The sequence below is a fragment of the Nycticebus coucang genome, chromosome 18 (assembly GCF_027406575.1).
Source record: "Nycticebus coucang isolate mNycCou1 chromosome 18, mNycCou1.pri, whole genome shotgun sequence".
Classification (NCBI taxonomy): domain Eukaryota; kingdom Metazoa; phylum Chordata; class Mammalia; order Primates; family Lorisidae; genus Nycticebus; species Nycticebus coucang.
The window spans coordinates 56,182,413-56,200,899 of record NC_069797.1 but is presented as its reverse complement, the minus strand read 5'-3'; the positions used below and the strand labels follow the sequence as shown (position 1 = coordinate 56,200,899).

The following is an 18,487-nucleotide window of genomic DNA, read 5'->3' as shown; positions in this document are numbered from 1 at the left end:
GCCAAACTGCAACCAAAAAATAGCTGGGCGTTGTGGCGGGCACCTGTAGTCCCAGCTACTCGGGAGGCTGAGGCAAGAGAATCGCTTAAGCCCAGGAGTTGGAGGTTGCTGTGAGCTGTATGATGCCATGGCACTCTACCAAGGGCCATAAAGTGAAACTCTGTCTCTACAAAAAAAAAAAAAATATATATATATATATAAATATAATTATTTTACTCTTAAGCCAATTTGTTATAAATTTTGAATTATTTGTTTTATCACAATACTATTAATAGTAGTACATCCAAGTTAGAATATTTGTGTATATAAATTTGTATATTTTTATTTTAGGGGGCCGAAACTCCACTGACTGTACACTTATCCTGACTGAAGGAGACTCAGCCAAAACTTTGGCTGTTTCAGGCCTTGGTGTGGTTGGGAGAGATAAATATGGGATTTTCCCTCTTAGAGGAAAATTACTCAATGTTCGAGAAGCTTCTCATAAGCAGGTAGATATAAACTATCTTTAGAATCTAAATTTAGTTTATAATATAGGACTTTGTCTTTATTTCATGCTTTCATTGGGCAGTTACACTTGTAGATAATTTGATTATTTTAAAAAATTGGGTACATTGTAGCATATCTTCTCTGACTTACTTATAGGCTTATTAACTAATACTAAGGCTCAAGAAAGCCCAAGCAACATTCTGTTCATTGTTCCTTTCAAATTCAAAATTAAAAAAAAAATTTTTTTTTGATATGTCCATTTCAGATCATGGAAAATGCTGAAATAAACAATATCATCAAGATTGTAGGTCTTCAGTACAAGAAAAACTATGAAGATGAAGATTCATTGAAGACTCTTCGTTATGGGAAAATAATGATTATGACAGATCAGGTCAGATTTGTTAATCAGAAATTCTAGATTGTTAAACTAAATAAAGCATATCTTATTGTTGCATTGCTTTCCTGCCATGCAAAAAAATACTTAGCCAGCTTATTCATTATCTCTAATAGACATCAAGTCATATGTATATTACATATGACAGGTTTAAGTGAATCTGTATTTGAACAGATTCACTTGTTTCTAAACAGTTCGTTTTGAGGTTTGACTTTTTAAATATTTCTAGGACCAAGATGGTTCCCATATCAAAGGCTTGCTGATTAATTTTATCCATCACAACTGGCCCTCTCTTCTGCGACATCGTTTCCTGGAGGAATTTATCACTCCCATTGTAAAGGTATTTATTTTACCTTTATAGGATAACCATAATGGATATTTTAAGACCCACTCCTCAAACCTGGTTACACATACAAACTCAGTGATGGGTGGTGATATACAGAAGGCCTCATAGTGTACAAAACTGCAACTGTGTGTTCTTTACCATAGGTGTCTAAAAACAAGCAAGAAATAGCATTCTATAGTATTCCTGAATTTGAAGAATGGAAGAACTCTACACCAAATTATAAAAAATGGAAAGTCAAATATTACAAAGGTTTGTAATGAAACCCATATACAACTTTTATTATATACCTTTATACAAGATTATGTGGGGTAAGTCGGTTTTCTTGGTTTTGTAGGTTTAGGCACTAGCACATCAAAGGAAGCTAAAGAATACTTTGCAGATATGAAAAGACATCGTATCCAATTCAAATATGCAGGTCCTGAAGATGATGCTGCAATCAGCCTAGTGAGTTTGAGTAGTATTTCATATATATAGTCTAATTTCTTTCTTTCTTTTTTTTTTTTTTTTTTTGTAGAGGCAGTCTCACTTTATCGCCCTCGGTAGAATGCTGTGATGCCACTCACAGCAACCTCCAACTTCTGGGCTTAGGCGATTCTCTTTACTCTGCCTCCCAAGTAACTGGGACTACAGGTGCCCGCCACTTTTTTTTTTTTTTGACAGAGTTTCACTATATTACCCTTGGTAGAGGGCTATGGTGTCACAGCTCACAGCAATCTCAAACTTGCTGAGTAGCTGGGACTACAGGCACCTGACAAATGCCTGTTTTATTTATTGATTTATTTTTTGTTGTTGTTGCAGTTGTCATTGTTGTTTAGCAAGTCTGGGCTGGACTCGAACCTGCCAGCCTCAGTGTATATGGCAGTCACCCTACTCACTGAGCTATGGGCGCCAAGCCATATATAGTCTAATTTCAAAAATCACTACTTAAGCTAGTCAATTGAAATGTAACTTTTTTTTTTTTTTTTTTGACACAGTCTCAAGCTGTCATCCTAGGTAGAATGCCATGGCATCATTATAGCTCACAGCAACCTCCAACTCTTGGGCTCAAGCAATCCTCTTGCCTCAGTTTTTTGTAGTTTTAGTAGAGACATGGTCTCACTCTTGCTTAAGCTGGTCTCGAACCTGTGAGCTCAACCAATCCAGCCTCCCAGAGTGCTAGGATTACAGGCATGAGCCACCGCGCCCTGCTGAAACATGTAACTTTTTATATGAGTGTTTTATAAATGAGAATGTGTTCAGTAAGCATATCTCAGAAAAGAAATCAGATATTTTAGAAAACATGATTTTTGTTGTTTGCTTGGTTTTTTTTTTTTTTTTTTTCTTTTTTTTGAGATAGAGTCTCACTTTGCCACCCTCAGTAGAGTGCTGTGGTGTCATAACTCAAAGCAACCTCACATTCTGGGGCTCAAGCAATTCTCTTTCCTCAGCAACCCAAGTAGCTGGGACAACAGGCACCTGCCATAACACCTGGCTATTTTTAGAGGCGGGGTCTCATTCTTGCTTGGGCTGGTTTCAAGGCAATCCACCCACTTTTGCCTCCCAGAGTGCTAGGATTACAGGTGTGAGCCACTGTGCCCAGGCCCTGTTTGCTTATTTTTTAAGATATTTTGAAACCTGTTAGTACCAGTGACATCTTGTCTTATCTTCTAATTTGTAGGCCTTTAGCAAAAAACAGGTAGATGATCGAAAGGAATGGTTAACGCATTTCATGGAGGATAGAAGACAACGCAAATTACTTGGCCTTCCTGAGGTAACAATTTTAAATAGATCCCTCAAAATGAATTATTTGGGTGACCTTTTAGGATTAATATTTTAGCAAGTTAAACTTGCTTAATAGTTACTTCCGTAAAAAATTTATTATAATAGAAAATATATAAATATGTGGACTATATTCTTATTTGGACTGCTGCATAAATATATTAAGTTTGAAAGACATTACAAAGGCAATGTACTTTTTCTCTGAGACTCTGTCTCACTCTTGCCCCACGCTAGAGTTTAGTGGCATCAACCTAGCTCACAGCAATTTCAAACTTCTGGGCTCAGACAATCCTTCTGCCTCAGTCTCCCAAATAGCTAGGACCATAGGCACCCACCACAATGCCCAATTGATTTTTTTTTCTACTTTTAGTAAGAGATGGGGGTTTAACTCCTGCTCAGGCTGGTCTTGAACTCCTGAGCTGAAGGGCTCCTCCTGCCCGGCCTCCCAGAGGCATAAATCACCTTGCCTGGCTAGGAATACACTTTTTTAAATTGTACAGCAGTTAAATTTGCTATACCTTTTAAAACATAAAGTACTTCTGTATAATTATGTATTTTTGAAGGACTGAAGGATCGTCACAGGAATGATAGTTTTGAGAGGTTTCTTTGTTTTATTTTTATATTAAGCATTGTTAAGGCAATGATACTCTCTTACATGATTCTCTCTTTGGTTCCCTCAGGATTACTTGTATGGGCAAACTACCACATATCTGACATATAATGACTTCATAAACAAGGAACTTATCTTGTTCTCAAATTCTGATAATGAGAGATCTATCCCATCTATGGTGGATGGTGAGTTATAATTTGTTAGTCTGTTTTTATGGTAAGTTGGAAATCAATGTCCAGAAATGGTTAAATTGAAGATTTATATTTGTTCTTTCATTTTAAAGGTTTGAAACCAGGTCAGAGAAAGGTTTTGTTTACTTGTTTCAAACGGAATGACAAGCGAGAGGTAAAGGTTGCCCAGTTAGCTGGGTCAGTGGCTGAAATGTCTTCTTATCATCATGGTGAGGTAAATACATAATCCATAATGTTTCCAGAAACCATTATATCAAAAAAACCTGCAATGTTATCCTCAAAACATTTGATTCAAAGTATAAGCTTGCATATTTGTAGAAGAGAACCATTTGATAGGGTCTATCAGACTATAAAGTGTGCTTGCCCTTTCACTTCTAGAAATAATATTCCTATAAGAATACTTATAAGTCTGCGAAGATCTATGCTCAGAGGTACTTGGTGATATTTATTATTATAACTTTGTGATGTCAAATTTGAGACATCCAAAATGTCTACTGATTGTAAAATTGTTATAAATTATGACAGATGTATGCTTACAACCAGTGCTTATAACTTAAGTAAAACTATACTACTGCGTCAGCCACATACACTGGAGCTGCTGGGTTCGAACCCACCCCGGGCCTGCCAAACAACGACAACTACAACCAAAAAATTAGCTGGGCATTGTGGCGGGTGCCTGTCATCCCAGATACTTGGGTGGCTGAGGCAAGAGAATCTCTTTTTTTTTTTTTTTGTAGAGACAGTCTCACTGTACCACCCTTGGTAGTGTGCCGTGGCGTTACACAGCTCACAGCAACCTCTAACTCTTGGGCTTACGCGATTCTCTTGCCTCAGCCTCCCGAGTAGCTGGGACTACAGGCGCCCGCCACAATGCCCGGCTATTTTTTTGTTGCAGTTTGGCCGGGGCTGGGTTTGAACCTGCCACCCTCGGCATATGGGGCCGGCGCCCTACTCACTGAGCCACAGGCGCCGCCCAAGAGAATCTCTTAAGCCCAAGAGTTTGAGGTTGCTGTGAGCTGTGATGTCACAGCGCTTTACTGGGGCAACATAGTGAAACTCTGTCTCAAAAAAAACTGGGGTGACGCCTATGGCTCAACAGAGTAGGGCACCAGCCCCATATGCCAGAGGTGGCGGGTTCAAACCCAGCTCCGGCCAAAAAAAAAAAAAAATGCGGGGGGAAAAAACTGTACTACTACCAAAGAATGTTCATGGTCTTCTGTGAGACCAGGAAGAAAAAAGAATAATATTTAAATAATACTTAAATCTAGAAGGATATGCTCCAAATTGTTCACATTAGTTATTTCTGAGAATTAGAAAGGGCAACTTTTCATTTTTTACATATTTCTGAATTGTTTAACTTTATATCAACATGAAATTCCTTTTTTATTTTGTGATTTAGTTGCTTTTTTGCATTCATTATGTAAAAGTTTTTAAAGAATTAGATTGTGTTAAGTTTCTAGACTATGTAAAGAGTTGTCTTACTTGTTGCTTTAAATCAAAATATAGTGGGGACTCAGTAAATGTTCACCCAACAAACATATTTTTTTTTTTTTGGCCGGGGCTGGGTTTGAACCCGCCACCTCCGGCATATGGGACTGGCGCCCTACCCGCTGAGCCACAGGCGCCACCCCACCCAACAAACATTAACAAATGCCTATCATGTACGGGCATACAAAGATAAAATATGTTCCCTACCTTCAAGGTATAATAACAGTTTAGCCAGAGGGTCAATACACTCACCACTGTAGAATAAAATGATGCTAGAAGAGAAATGAACTACGTATTAAGAGGAAATATTCCATTTTGCCAAGGGTAAGGAGAGGATCTAGGATTTAATAGATACATGTTGTTGGAGGACAAGAGCCCTGAACTTGGAGCCAGAAGTCTTAGGTTTAGCTACAACTTCTGCCATCTATTTATTTGGAAAAAGTCACCAAACAATTAAACCTTATAAGATCTTACAGGATATCGTGAGGCTTGGTCTTAATACTGTATGTGTATTATTAAAAACCTACAGGTCAGATTAATAGATCTTTTTTTCCCCCAGATGTCACTGATGATGACCATTATCAATTTGGCTCAGAATTTTGTGGGTAGTAATAATTTAAACCTCTTGCGGCCTATTGGTCAGTTTGGTACCAGGCTACATGGTGGCAAGGATTCTGCTAGTCCTCGATACATTTTCACAATGCTTAGGTAGGTATGCTTTCAATTTCTAGTGAATTGCCATTTCTAGTTTTAAAGCAATGTGCGGTTTAGTTGACAAATACAAAAATTCCATTAATCTGAAAATTTTGTCATCTAGTGGGCAGAGATTAAGGGTTCTGCTATAAATACCCAATAATACACAGGACAGCCCCCCACAACAAAGAATTATCCAGGCCAAAATGTCAATAGTGCTGAGTTAGAGAAACCCTGATACAGAGTTTGGGTCTGAGTAAACAAGACTTTGATTCTTCCTAAGTATAACAAGTGAAATTGTACTCCTTTACAACTCTATGGAAAGTAGATTATAAACGATCAGTTTCAACTATCATCTTATTCAGCCCTTTAGTGGCGTTCAACACATTTGTTGATTTCTCTATCCTTCTTGACACTTTATTTAGTGTCTATGACAATAGACTTTGTTGATTTTTTTTTTTTTTTTTTTTTTTTTTTTAGAGATAGTCTTACTTTATCACCCTCAGTAGAGTGCTGTGGCATACAGCTCACAGCAACCTCCAACATCTGGGCTTAGGCGATTCTCTTGCCTCAGCCTCAAGTAGCTGGGACTACAGGCACCCACCAGAACTCCTGGCTATTTTTTTGTTACAGTTTGGCCGGGGCCGGGTTCAAACCTGCCACCCTCGGTATATGGGGCCGGCGCCCTACCCACTGAGCCACAGGCGCCGCCCTTTGTTGATTTTCTTATAGGCTTTCTTTGCTGGATTCTTCTCATCTTCTCATCTTCCTTATCTCTAAATATTGTCCTATCCCAGGGTTCCTTCATTAGATGTCTTTCTACACTCACTTCCCAAATAATGTCCCATCCATCCAATCTTGTAGCTTTTTAAATCTCCAGTTCTGACCTTCCCCTTGAACTCTAAATTTTTATGTCTGACTGCCCTCTCAACATTTCCCACTTGGATGTTTAATAAGTATCTCAAACATAAGTCCAAAACCAAACCCTTAAGTTTTCCTGTCTCAGTAAATGGAATGCCATCCTAATTGCTCAAGCCAAATGCCTTAGAGTCACCCTTGATTCCTTTTCTCAACACTTCCATTCAATCCATCAGCAAATCCTATGGGCTGTCCATTAGAAAAATATTAAACCACTCCCATCTTAATCTAAATTATTATAATTTACCATATTTTCCTTCCATCAGACAGTCTTACTCTGTTGCCCAGGCTGGAGTGCAATGGCATCATCATAGCTCAGTATAATAAACTTGAATTCTTGGGCTCAAGCGGTATTCCTGCCTCAACCTCCTGAGTAGCTGAGACCACAGGCTCCCGCCACCTGACAAAGTATATGTTCATTGTCAATCTCCCTGAACAGGAATGTAAGCTCCTTGAGGGCTGAGACTTTGTTGACATGTCCCTCTTCCTGACACATAGAAAGTACTCAGTAAATACTGCTAAATGAACTGGACCCCAAGTAAAGACAAGGTAACATTCATGTATAGATATGAGATAGCACATGTCCTTTCCATGAAAGTTAAAGTATCAAAGTAAATTTTTTTGTAAAATAATATTCTTTGATTATTTTCTTTAGCTCTTTGGCTCGGTTGTTATTTCCACCAAAAGATGATCATACATTAAAGTTCTTATATGATGATAACCAACGAGTTGAGCCTGAGTGGTACATTCCTATAATACCTATGGTACTGATAAATGGTGCTGAAGGAATAGGTACTGGGTGGTCCTGCAAAATCCCCAACTTTGATGTTCGTGAAGTTGTCAATAACATCAGGCGTTTGATGGATGGAGAAGAACCTCTGCCAATGGTTAGTATTCTGTGCATGTTAAGAACTTTTACTTCTCAAATTTCAATGAGTAGTCTATATGATTAAAGAAGATCTAGGCTCGGCACCTGTAGCTCAAGCAGCTAATGTGCCAGCCACATAGAGCCACACAGAGCTGGCGGGTTTGAATCCAGCCCAGGCCTGCCAAACAACAATAACAACTAAAACCAAAAAATAGCAGGGCATTGTGGCAGGTTCCTGTACTCCTAGCTACATAGGAGACTGAGGCAAGAGAATCGCTTAAGCCCAGGAGTTGGAGGTTGCTGTGATCTGTGATGCTACAGCACTCTACCCAGGGTGACAGCTTGAGGTTCTGTCTCAAAAACAAGAAGATTCAAATAGGGTGGCACTTATGGCTTAGTGAGTAGGGTACCGCCCCATATACCAAGGGTGGCAGGTTCAAACCTGGCCCCAGCCAAACTGCAACAAAAAAGTAGCTGGGCATTGTGGTGGGCGCCTGTAGTCCCAGTTACTCAGGAGGCTGAGGCAAGAGAATCGCCTAAGCCCAAGAGTTGGACGTTGCTCTGAGCTGTGATGCCACAGTACTCTACTAAGGGTGACAAAGTGAGACTCTGTCTCAAAAAAAAAAAGATCCAAATATAAAATTATTTTATACTTTATAGTTAGATTTATTGTCAAATGCCGTTATGATTTCTGTCTTTAGTATCAATCACATTTAGAAAACATACTGTTTTTGAAACTGCCCATTTAGCTTCCAAGTTATAAGAACTTCAAGGGTACTATTGAAGAGCTGGCTCCAAATCAATACGTGATTAGTGGTGAAGTAGCTATTCTTAATTCCACAACCATTGAAATCTCAGAGCTTCCCATCAGAACATGGACCCAAGTAAGTAATTGTGGATTTCTTTTTTGGTTTTATGATAGTACTATTGCTGTTAACTATTCAGGAGCAGCCTGTGTTTTAGAAACTTATAAAAGGATTATTTCTTTCTTTAGACTTATAAGGAGCAGGTTCTGGAACCCATGTTGAATGGCACTGAGAAGACACCCCCTCTCATAACAGACTATAAGGAATACCATACAGATACCACTGTGAAATTCATTGTAAAGATGACTGAAGAAAAACTGGCAGAAGCAGAGAGAGTTGGACTACACAAAGTCTTCAAACTCCAAACTAGTCTCACATGCAACTCAATGGTACGTCTTGTTTTGTGAGATATAACTATGTTTCAATTTATGTTAAAGATTTAAAAAGGAAATCATTTCTTAGGCTATCTTTAAGTTTAGCCAATTTATTTATTCTTGGGCCTAATTTTGTTTTCATTTTCCAGGTACTTTTTGACTACGTGGGCTGTTTAAAGAAATATGACACAGTGTTGGATATTCTAAGAGACTTCTATGAACTCAGGCTTAAATATTATGGGCTAAGAAAAGAATGGCTTTTAGGAATGCTTGGTGCTGAATCTGCTAAACTGAACAATCAGGCTCGCTTTATATTAGAGAAAATAGATGGCAAAATAATCATTGGTATGTTTTTATAGTAATACCCGACTGTACTAAAATGACAATGATGCCAAACTTTCTTTCTTTAAGCATTTTTGGGGAAAGTAACGGTGAGGAGGGAGAGCAAAATCCATTTAGTTTATCTGGTGACTTACATAAGTGTGGTTTTCTTTGTTTGTTTGGGGTTTTTTGCTGTTTTTATTTATAGAGATGGGATCTTGCCTTGCTATGTTGCCCAGGCTGGTTTTGAAGCATCTGCCTCAGCCTCTCAAAGTGCTGAGATAGGCATGAGCCACCACACCTGGCCAGTATTCTTTTAAATATCTGATAAGGTATTTGTAGTTTGAAAGAAATAATGTTTCCTAGATAAAGCATTTGAGAGAAATCAAGATTGAGTTGACATTTAGACAGGAAGAAAAACAGAGAACTCCAGGACTTGATATAAACTGATTGATCAAGAGACGAGATAATGAATCTGACACACACACCCCTAAAAAAAGGAGGTAGGAATATTACAAATGGCTTGTTAGTAAATAGTGTATCTAAGACTGGATCATATTTTAGGGGTCTTTCCTTTCTTTCTTCTTTTCTTGTTCCTTCCTTTCAATTCTAGAGGTAACTAAGTCAAGGGTTTTTGTTTTTGTTTTGAGACAGAACCTCAAGCCGTCATCCTGGGTAGAGTGCTATGGCATCACAGCTCACAGTAGCCTCCAACTCCTGGGCTCAAGTGATCTCCTGCCTCCGTCTCCCAAGAACCTGGGACTACAGGCGCCTGCCCCAACACCTGGCTATTTTTTGGCTGCAGCCGTCATTGTTGTTTGGCCGGCCCGGGTTGGATTCGAACCCGCCAGCTCAGGTGTATGTGACTGGCGCCGTAACTGCTTGAGCCACAGGCACCGAGCCTAAGTCAAGGTTTAAGTTATCAGCAAGAAAATAGTTTTGACTAGTGCTAGAGTATAAAGAAGTTTAAAGGGAATAGCTCAACTCTGGCCAGGACTAGGAAAGCCATGTAACGTTAATGAGTTATAGTGGCAAACATGAGTTTCTGATGATCACAAGATAGTATTCTGATGATACACAAAAACATTTAACTTAATAGTTACATGTTTGTTTTCATGTATATTTAAAGAAATAACACTAGTAAGTCATCCCCCTTAGTTCACAGATAATTATTTAATGCAAGGCTAAGTAACTGATATGACTGAAGAAAAATAAAAAGTAAAAGTGATTGAAATTCAGGAAATAGTAAATACTATTCCGTCTCCTTGAGAAATAAATATAGAGGGCCTAACTGTAATCTATGTCAAGTTAATCTCTTAGATTATAAAGTACTTTAGGCAGGGTACAGTGGCTCATGCCTATAATCCTAGCACTCTGAGAGGCCGGGGTGGGTGGCTTGAGCTCAGGAGTTCGAGACCAGCCTGCACAATAGCTAGACTCGCCTCTAAAAATAGCGAGGCAATGTGAGGTGCCTGTAGTCCCAGCTGCTTGGGAGGCTGAGGCAAGAGGAATTCTTGAACCAAAAATTTTGAGGTTGCTGTGAGCTATGATGCCACAGCACTCTACTGGGGGTGACAAAATGAGGCTCTGTCTCAAAAAAAAAATAAAGGCCGGTATGGTAGCTCACTCCTGTAATCCTAGCACTCTGGGAGGCCGAGGCAGGTGTATTGCTTGAGTTCACGAGTTTGAGACCAGCCTGAGCAAAGCGAGACCCCATCTCTACTAAAAGTAGAAAAACTGAGGCAAGAGGATCACTTGAGCCCAAGAGTTGGAGGTTGTTGTGAGTTATGACTCCATGGCACTGTACCCACGGTGACAGCTTGAGACTCTGTCTCAAAAATAAATAAAAATGAAAAAATAAAAAGTTTTTAAAAAAATAAAAAGAAAGGTAGTGTACTTTGAAACTTATTATCTGTATAGCTAGTGAATATGTCCCTCAAAGCATAATAAATTGACTGCCACAGACATTGAAAGAGAGCTACGGTACTACAGAAAAAGGGAAAGAATACAGCATGGAGGACCATGGTTAGGAAAAGTCAGTCTTTGAATAGGTGGCTCTGAAAATTTGCCCAGGACACTGGCTCACATCTGTAGTGTACTACCACTTTAGGAGGCTAAGGAGGGAGTTTTCTTTGAGGCTAGCCTGGGCAACAGAGCAAGACAAAAAAAAATTTTTTTAATTAGCAGGATGTGGTGGCATATACACCTGTAATCTTAACTACTCAGGAGGCTGAGGCAGGGGGATCACTTAAGTGTAAGAGTTCTAGCCTACAAGTGAGCTGTGATCTTATCATTGCATTCCAGACTAGGTGACAGAACGAGACTCTGTCTCTTAAAAATGTAAAAACAAAAATTGGCCAAAACAAATCTTGAAATGTTTTTAAAAGGGAGTATGTAATTGAGATAGAGGTTTATCAGTAAGTTTTGATTGACTTGTTCTTTTCAGAATTAGTTAGATCACAACCTCATATGTGATTTGAATGCCCCCTTGTGGTAATTTACATTTGTCAGTGGTTTGGGGAAGATTTATATATCAGAATGTTCAAGTTTGTGCAGGACAAAGGCAGTTTAATTTCTAGTTTTAGTTTTCTGACATAATATGGTAAAACCGTATTCCTATTCCTAAAATACTGCTCAAAACTGGCTGGGCACAGTGGCTTACACCTGTAATTTGGGAGGCTAAGGTAGGAGGATCACTTGAGGCCAGAAAATTTGAGACAAGCCTGGGCAACATAGTGATATCTGTATCTACAAAATATGAAAAAAAATAGCCAGTAGTCCTAGCTGCTTGGCACACTGTAACAGGAGAATCACTTGAACCAAGCCAGGTGTTTGAAGGTATGGTATAAAATAGTATAGCTATGATAGCACCACAGCTCTGTAGTCTAGCAACACATTGTGACCCTGTCTGAAAACCATTACCTCTGTTTATATCTTCTTAATAGAAAATAAGCCTAAGAAAGAATTAATTAAAGTTCTGATTCAGAGGGGGTATGATTCGGATCCTGTGAAGGCCTGGAAAGAAGCCCAGCAAAAGGTAATTTCTTGGTTTGCACTATTCTATATTGCTGAAGACTATGTACTATATAATGTTTATGTCCCACATATCCTATTAAAAGTTTCATTTTAATTTGTTCCTTAGGTTCCAGATGAAGAAGAAAATGAAGAGAGTGACAATGAAAAGGACACTGAAAAAAGTGACTCTGCAACAGATTCTGGACCAACTTTCAACTACCTACTTGATATGCCCCTTTGGTATCTAACCAAAGAAAAGAAAGATGAACTATGCAAACTAAGAAATGAAAAAGTAAGTTGATAATAGGATATAGTGCATATTGCTTAGCTTTGTTCTAATGGTAAACATAAATATTTAACTGGGCAGCGCCTGTGGCTCAGTGGGTAAGGTGCCGGCCCCATATACCAAGGATGGCGGGTTCAAACTCAGCCCCGGCCAAACTGCAACAAAAAATAGCCAGGCGTTGTGGCAGGCACCAGTAGTCCCAGCTACTTGGGAGGCTGAGGCAAGAGAATCGCCTAAGCCCAGGAGTTGGAGGTTGCTGTGAGCTGTGATACAACAGCACTCTACTGAGGGTGATAAAACAAGACTCTCTTAAAAAAAAAATTAATTAATTGTGTGTTGCATGGAAATGCTGTTTGTGCACATATATTAGCTCAACTTTCTAATTATCTTATAAAGGAGCAAGAGCTGGACACGTTGAAGGAAAAAACTCCCGCAGATTTGTGGAAAGAAGACTTGGCTGTTTTTATTGAAGAACTAGAGGTATGTAGTTTATAATATCCATGTTAGAATTATTATTATTATTATTTTTTTTTTTTGCAAAAGCAAAAAAAGCCATTTTATTGCAAGTTCGAACTTGGACTCCTGGGGTCTCCGTTACAATGGATCCAAGCCAGGAGCCGTTAGAATTATTAATTAACATATTCTAGCAATATACCTCTTTGTCAAGAAATTTCACAATTGTCCAAAAAATATAATAATAAAATGAAAAATGCACGGCACCTGTGGCTCAGTGAGTAGGGCACCGGCCCCATATACCAAGGGTGGTGGGTTCAAACCCGGCCCTGGCCAAACTGCAACAACAAAATAATAATAATAATAATAAAATAAAAAATATAGCCGGGCGTTGTGGTGGGCGCCTGTAATCCCAGCTACTCGGGAGGCTGAGGCAAGAGAATCGCTTGAGCCCAGGAGTTGGAGGTTGCTGTGAGCTGTGTGAGGCCATGGCACTCTACCGAGGGCCATAAAGTGAGACTCTGTCTCTACCAAAGAAAAAATAAAAAATAAATAAATAAATAAAAAATAGCCGGGCGTTGGGTGGCACCTGTGGCTCAAAGGAGTAGGGCGCTGGCCCCATATGCCAGAGGTGGCAGGTACAAACCCAGCCCCGGCCAAAAACAGCAAAAAAAAAAAATAGCCGGGCGTTGTGGCTGGCACCTATAGTCCCAGCTACTTGGGAGGCTGAGGCAAGAGAATCACCTAAGCCCAAGAGCTGGAGGTTGCTGTGAGCTGTGATGCCACAGCACTCTACCAACAGCAATAAAAGTGAGACTCCGTCTCTAAAAGAAAAAAAAAAAATTTCACAGTTGTCAGTAGGAAGGATATAGGAGGCATAAAGATACATTCCAAAATAACATATAAAGAAATAGACTATTAAGTACTAGTCGGAATAATGTAAAATGATAACAGGGAACGTGCTACCCAGAAGTTGGTGGACAAAGAGAGGAAAGGTCAGGAGTTGATTTTTTATAAAAGATGGAACTTATTAGGACTGAGAAGATAAAAAGAGCTTACATGTGGAAGAAGATCAACCTAGTCCCCCAAGTCAACCTGAAAACCAATTTATCTTCAGAGCTAGCCAGTCAGACAATTTCAGAAGATCCTTTGATACATAAATCTCTCTAATAATGCTTGTTTCCCAACATTTTAAAAAGTCACATTTTATAAATTAAACTTAATATACAAAATTTTATTATTGTACTTCAGTATGGTGTCCAGCTCATTGTAATCAGTTAATTAAATAATTGTACATTACTTATATCACATCTTATGTGAGTTTACAAATATATATGTATGTATATATTTTATCCTTAACTCAGTTCCCCTTGTTATCCTCACAAAAGTTAAGTAGTAGAATCAGGAATAGAGGAATCCAATCATCTGTCTTCACACCTACCATTTCAAAGTGTGCCTTAATTATATGTTAACTATTGTTGATACTGTATGTGGTACAGAACAGTTTGTCATAAATTTTTTAGATTACAAACTTGCTTTTTTATATTCCTTTTGTAGGCTGTAGAAGCCAAGGAAAAACAAGATGAACAAGTTGGACTTTCTGGGAAAGGGGGAAAAACAAAGGGGAAAAAAACACAAATGGCTGAAGTTTTGCCTTCTCCACATGGAAAAAGAGTCATTCCCCAAGTAACCACAGAAATGAAAGCAGAGGCAGAAAAGAAAAATAAAAAGAAAATAAAGGTAATACTGTGGAAATGTATACATAAAATATTTAAAGCATTTTTCCACTTAAAATTGAATAATTTATATCAAACTATTTCTAATTCCATAGTTTGGAATTTCTTTTATCTAACCATAACTTTCCTTTCTTATGTGCCTACTTTTTTAATGTTTATTTGACTGTATATTTATTCCAAATAATACGTTGTCAGAACTTGACTTTTTTTTTTATTATTTTTATTTTTTTATTTTTTTATTGTTGGGGATTCATTGAGGGTACAATAAGCCAGGTTACACTGATTGCATTTGGTAGGTAAAGTCCCTCTTGCAATCATGTCTTGCCCCCAGAAGGTGTGGCATGCACCAAGGCCCCGCCCCTCCTCCTTCCTTCCCCCCCATAACCTTAATTGTCATTAATTGTCCTCATATCAAAATTGAGTACATAGGATTCATGCTTCTCCATTCTTGTGATGCTTTACTAAGAATAATGTGTTCCACTTCCATCCAGAGAACTTGACATTTTTGTCTTGCTGTCTTTTAGAGTGAAAATACTGAAGGAAAGCCTCAAGAGGATGGTGTAGAACTAGAAAGCCTAAAACAAAGATTAGAGAAGAAACTGAAAAGAGAACCAGGTATTATAACATTTTAAGGAAAATGGCATACAGTTAACATTAAATTATGTTTGTTACCTAGTATATTACACAGAGAGGTTTAAAACATTTTTGTTAAGTTGAATTGAATTGAGTAACATGAAGAACAGCATGTGAATTTTACTTGGACCTCCCTAATAGTGCCCTTAGGATTTGATTCATTTTAGAAAATATAGTTTTGTGGCTCAGCACCTGTAGCTCAAGCAGCTTAAACTTAAGGTGCCAGCCACATATACCAAAGCTGGCGAGTTCGAATCCAGCCCGGGCCTGCCAAACAACAATGACAACTACAACCAAAAAATAGCCAGGGTTGTGGCAGGCACCTGTAGTTCCAACTACTTGGGAGGCTGAAGAGAATCGCTTAAGCCCAGGATTTGGAGGTTGCTGTGAGCTGTGACGCCACAGCACTCTACCCAGGGTGACAGCTTGAGGCTCTTTCCCCAAAAAAAAAAAGAAAAGATCATTTTGTAATGAAATGGCTAATTTGAATTCCTTAGGTGGAATATAAGAAAACATCCAGTTAATTAGATTTCACTTTCTAACCAATTACAAAGTTCTAATATCTGAAGCTTCTTGAGGGCAGTGATCACATCTTAGTCATGTCTGTGTAGTCTCTAGAGTTCAATATCATGCCTAAGATATAGGTAATCACTAAGTAAACAAATAGAATTAACAATTCTATTAACCATTCGATTTTGCCTTTACTGAGTTTCTTCCTTTTTTTCCTTTTTTGGTGACAGAGTCTTACTATGTTGCCCTCCTTAAAGTGCCATTGAGTCACAGCTCACAGCACCCTCATACTTTTGGGCTTAAGCAATTCTCTTGCCTCAGCCTCCTGAGTAGCTGGAACTACAGGCACCTGCCACAACGCCCAGCTATTTTTTGTTGCAGTTGTCATTGTTATTTAGCTGTCCCAGGCCGGGTTCAAACCCACCAGCCTCAGCGTATGTAGCTGGCACTGTAACCACTAAGCTACTGGAGCTGAGCCTGAGTTTCTACCTTTTTAAAAACAAACTTATTGGCTCAGCTTCTGTAGCTCAGCGGCTAGGGCGCTGGCCACATACACCAGGGCTGGCAGGTTCGAGCCTAGGCCTGCCAAACAACAATGACAACTACAACAACAACAACAAAAAAAAAATAGCTGAGCATTGTGGCAGGCACCTGTAGTCCCAGCTACTTGGGAGGCTGAGGCAAGCTAATTGCTTAAGCCCAAGAGTTGAAGGTAGCTATGAGCTGTGACGCCAAAGCACTCTATTGAGAGTAACATAGTGAGACTCTGTCCACCACCACCACCCCAAAAAAAAACACCAAACTTAATGAGATACTCACATACTAAATTTACCCATTTACCATTTAGTATGTATTTCGTATTTACCATGAATGTATGTAGTCACAGAGTATTAGAACAATTTATCACCCCTAAAAGAAAAACTGAACCCATTAGGCCTGCTACCATGGCTTATTCCTATAATCCCTTACTTTGGGATGCCACAAATGGAGATCACTTGAAGCCAGGAGTTCAAGACCAGCCCAGGCAAGAGCAAGACCCCATCTCTACTAAAAACAGAAAAATTAGCAGGACACTGTGGCAGGCACCTATATAGTCCCAGTTACTTGGGAGGATGAAGCAGGAGGATCGCTTGAACCCAAGAGTTTGAGGTTGCTATGAGCCTTTGTTCATTACTTAATTGGGTTGTCTTTTTATTATGGAGCTACAAGAGTTATTTATATATTCTAGACGCTAGTCCCTTATCAGATAATTTGCGGATATTTTCTTGATAGTTTTTTGAAGCATGAAGTTTTAATTTTTTAATTAAAAATTTTAATTTAGGTATATATGTATGTATGTACACCCTATCCACATAAACATATATATTTATGAAATTAAATGACTAAGCTATATGCACCACAAAAACAGGAACTAGGTTCACTGTTGTATTCCTAGTACTATTACAGTGTTCAGTAAACATTGGAAGGATAGATGGATGATAGTTGGAGAAAAGTGAGTCTAAGAATATTTAAAGGCCAGCTGGGCATGGTGGCTCATGCCTATAATCCTAGCACTCTGGGAGGCTGAATTGGGCTGATTGCTTGAGCTCAGGAGTTCAAGACCAGTTTGAGCAAGAGCGAGAACCTGTCTCTTACTAAAAATAGAAAAATTAGCAGGCATTGTGGCAGACACCTATAGTTGCAGCTACTTGGGAGACTGAGGCATTGAGGATCTCTTGAGCCCAAGAGTGTGAGGTTTCTGTGAGCTGTGATGATGCCAAGGCACTCAACCCCAGAATGACAGAGTGAGACTTTGTCTCCAATAATTTATAAATAAAAGAATTTCTCACTTCTAGGTACCAAGACAAAGAAACAAACTACATTGCCATTTAAACCAATCTCAAAAGGAAAGAAGAGAAATCCCTGGTCTGATTCAGAATCAGATATGAGCAGTAATGAAAGTAATTTTGATGTCCCGGCACGAGAAAAAAAGCCCCGGGCAGTATCAAGTAAGGAAAACAAAAGAACATTCTAGATATGCTATAAGATTTAAATATACTTCAAAGGCAGCACCCATAGCTCAGTGGGTAGGGTATCAGCTACATACACGGAGCCTGGCGGGTTCGAATCTGGCCTGGACCAGCTAAAGCAACAATGACAACTGCTACAGAAAAATAGCTGGGCGTTGTGGCAGGCGCCTGTAGTCCCAGCTACTTGGGAGGCTGAGACAAGAGAATCGCTTAAGCCCAAGAGTTGAAAGTTGCTGTGAGCTGTGACACCACAGCACTCTACCCAGGGTGACTACTCTGTCTCAAAAAATAAATAAATAAAATAAATAAACTTCAGAGTACTTAATCCCAGAAATTTACTACCTTGTAGAGTATTATAGGCAGTCCCTGGATTACAATCAAGGTTTCATAGGTTTGTTCTTCAGTAGAATTTGGTATGTAAGTTGCGACAGTTAACATTTACCTATTACCTGTAATAGCTTCTGTTCATACATGCAAGTTGTATGTAAGTTGGACTTTCATAACTCAAGGACTGCCTGTAAATTTTATTAAATTTTTGGAAAATGGAAGCATCTTTTAAAAGATTAAACTGAAGCTAAAATATTCATGAAAT

At 38.9% G+C, this 18,487-nt stretch overlaps 1 protein-coding gene across 1 annotated transcript in view; it reads left to right on the top strand.

Annotated features, from left to right (window-relative positions):
* TOP2A (DNA topoisomerase II alpha) overlaps positions 1-18,487 on the top strand; it is a 35,168-nt gene that overhangs the window by 11,141 nt on the left and 5,540 nt on the right. Inside the window, exons 12-30 of the mRNA XM_053570852.1 lie at positions 331-488; positions 752-877; positions 1,110-1,220; positions 1,370-1,475; positions 1,561-1,670; positions 2,884-2,976; positions 3,665-3,779; positions 3,878-3,999; positions 5,833-5,981; positions 7,540-7,771; positions 8,502-8,636; positions 8,747-8,947; positions 9,082-9,277; positions 12,199-12,290; positions 12,396-12,560; positions 12,951-13,034; positions 14,565-14,747; positions 15,268-15,358; positions 17,722-17,874. Coding sequence (XP_053426827.1) covers positions 331-488; positions 752-877; positions 1,110-1,220; positions 1,370-1,475; positions 1,561-1,670; positions 2,884-2,976; positions 3,665-3,779; positions 3,878-3,999; positions 5,833-5,981; positions 7,540-7,771; positions 8,502-8,636; positions 8,747-8,947; positions 9,082-9,277; positions 12,199-12,290; positions 12,396-12,560; positions 12,951-13,034; positions 14,565-14,747; positions 15,268-15,358; positions 17,722-17,874 — 2,622 coding nt within the window. The remainder of the gene's footprint in view (positions 1-330; positions 489-751; positions 878-1,109; positions 1,221-1,369; positions 1,476-1,560; positions 1,671-2,883; positions 2,977-3,664; positions 3,780-3,877; positions 4,000-5,832; positions 5,982-7,539; positions 7,772-8,501; positions 8,637-8,746; positions 8,948-9,081; positions 9,278-12,198; positions 12,291-12,395; positions 12,561-12,950; positions 13,035-14,564; positions 14,748-15,267; positions 15,359-17,721; positions 17,875-18,487) is intronic.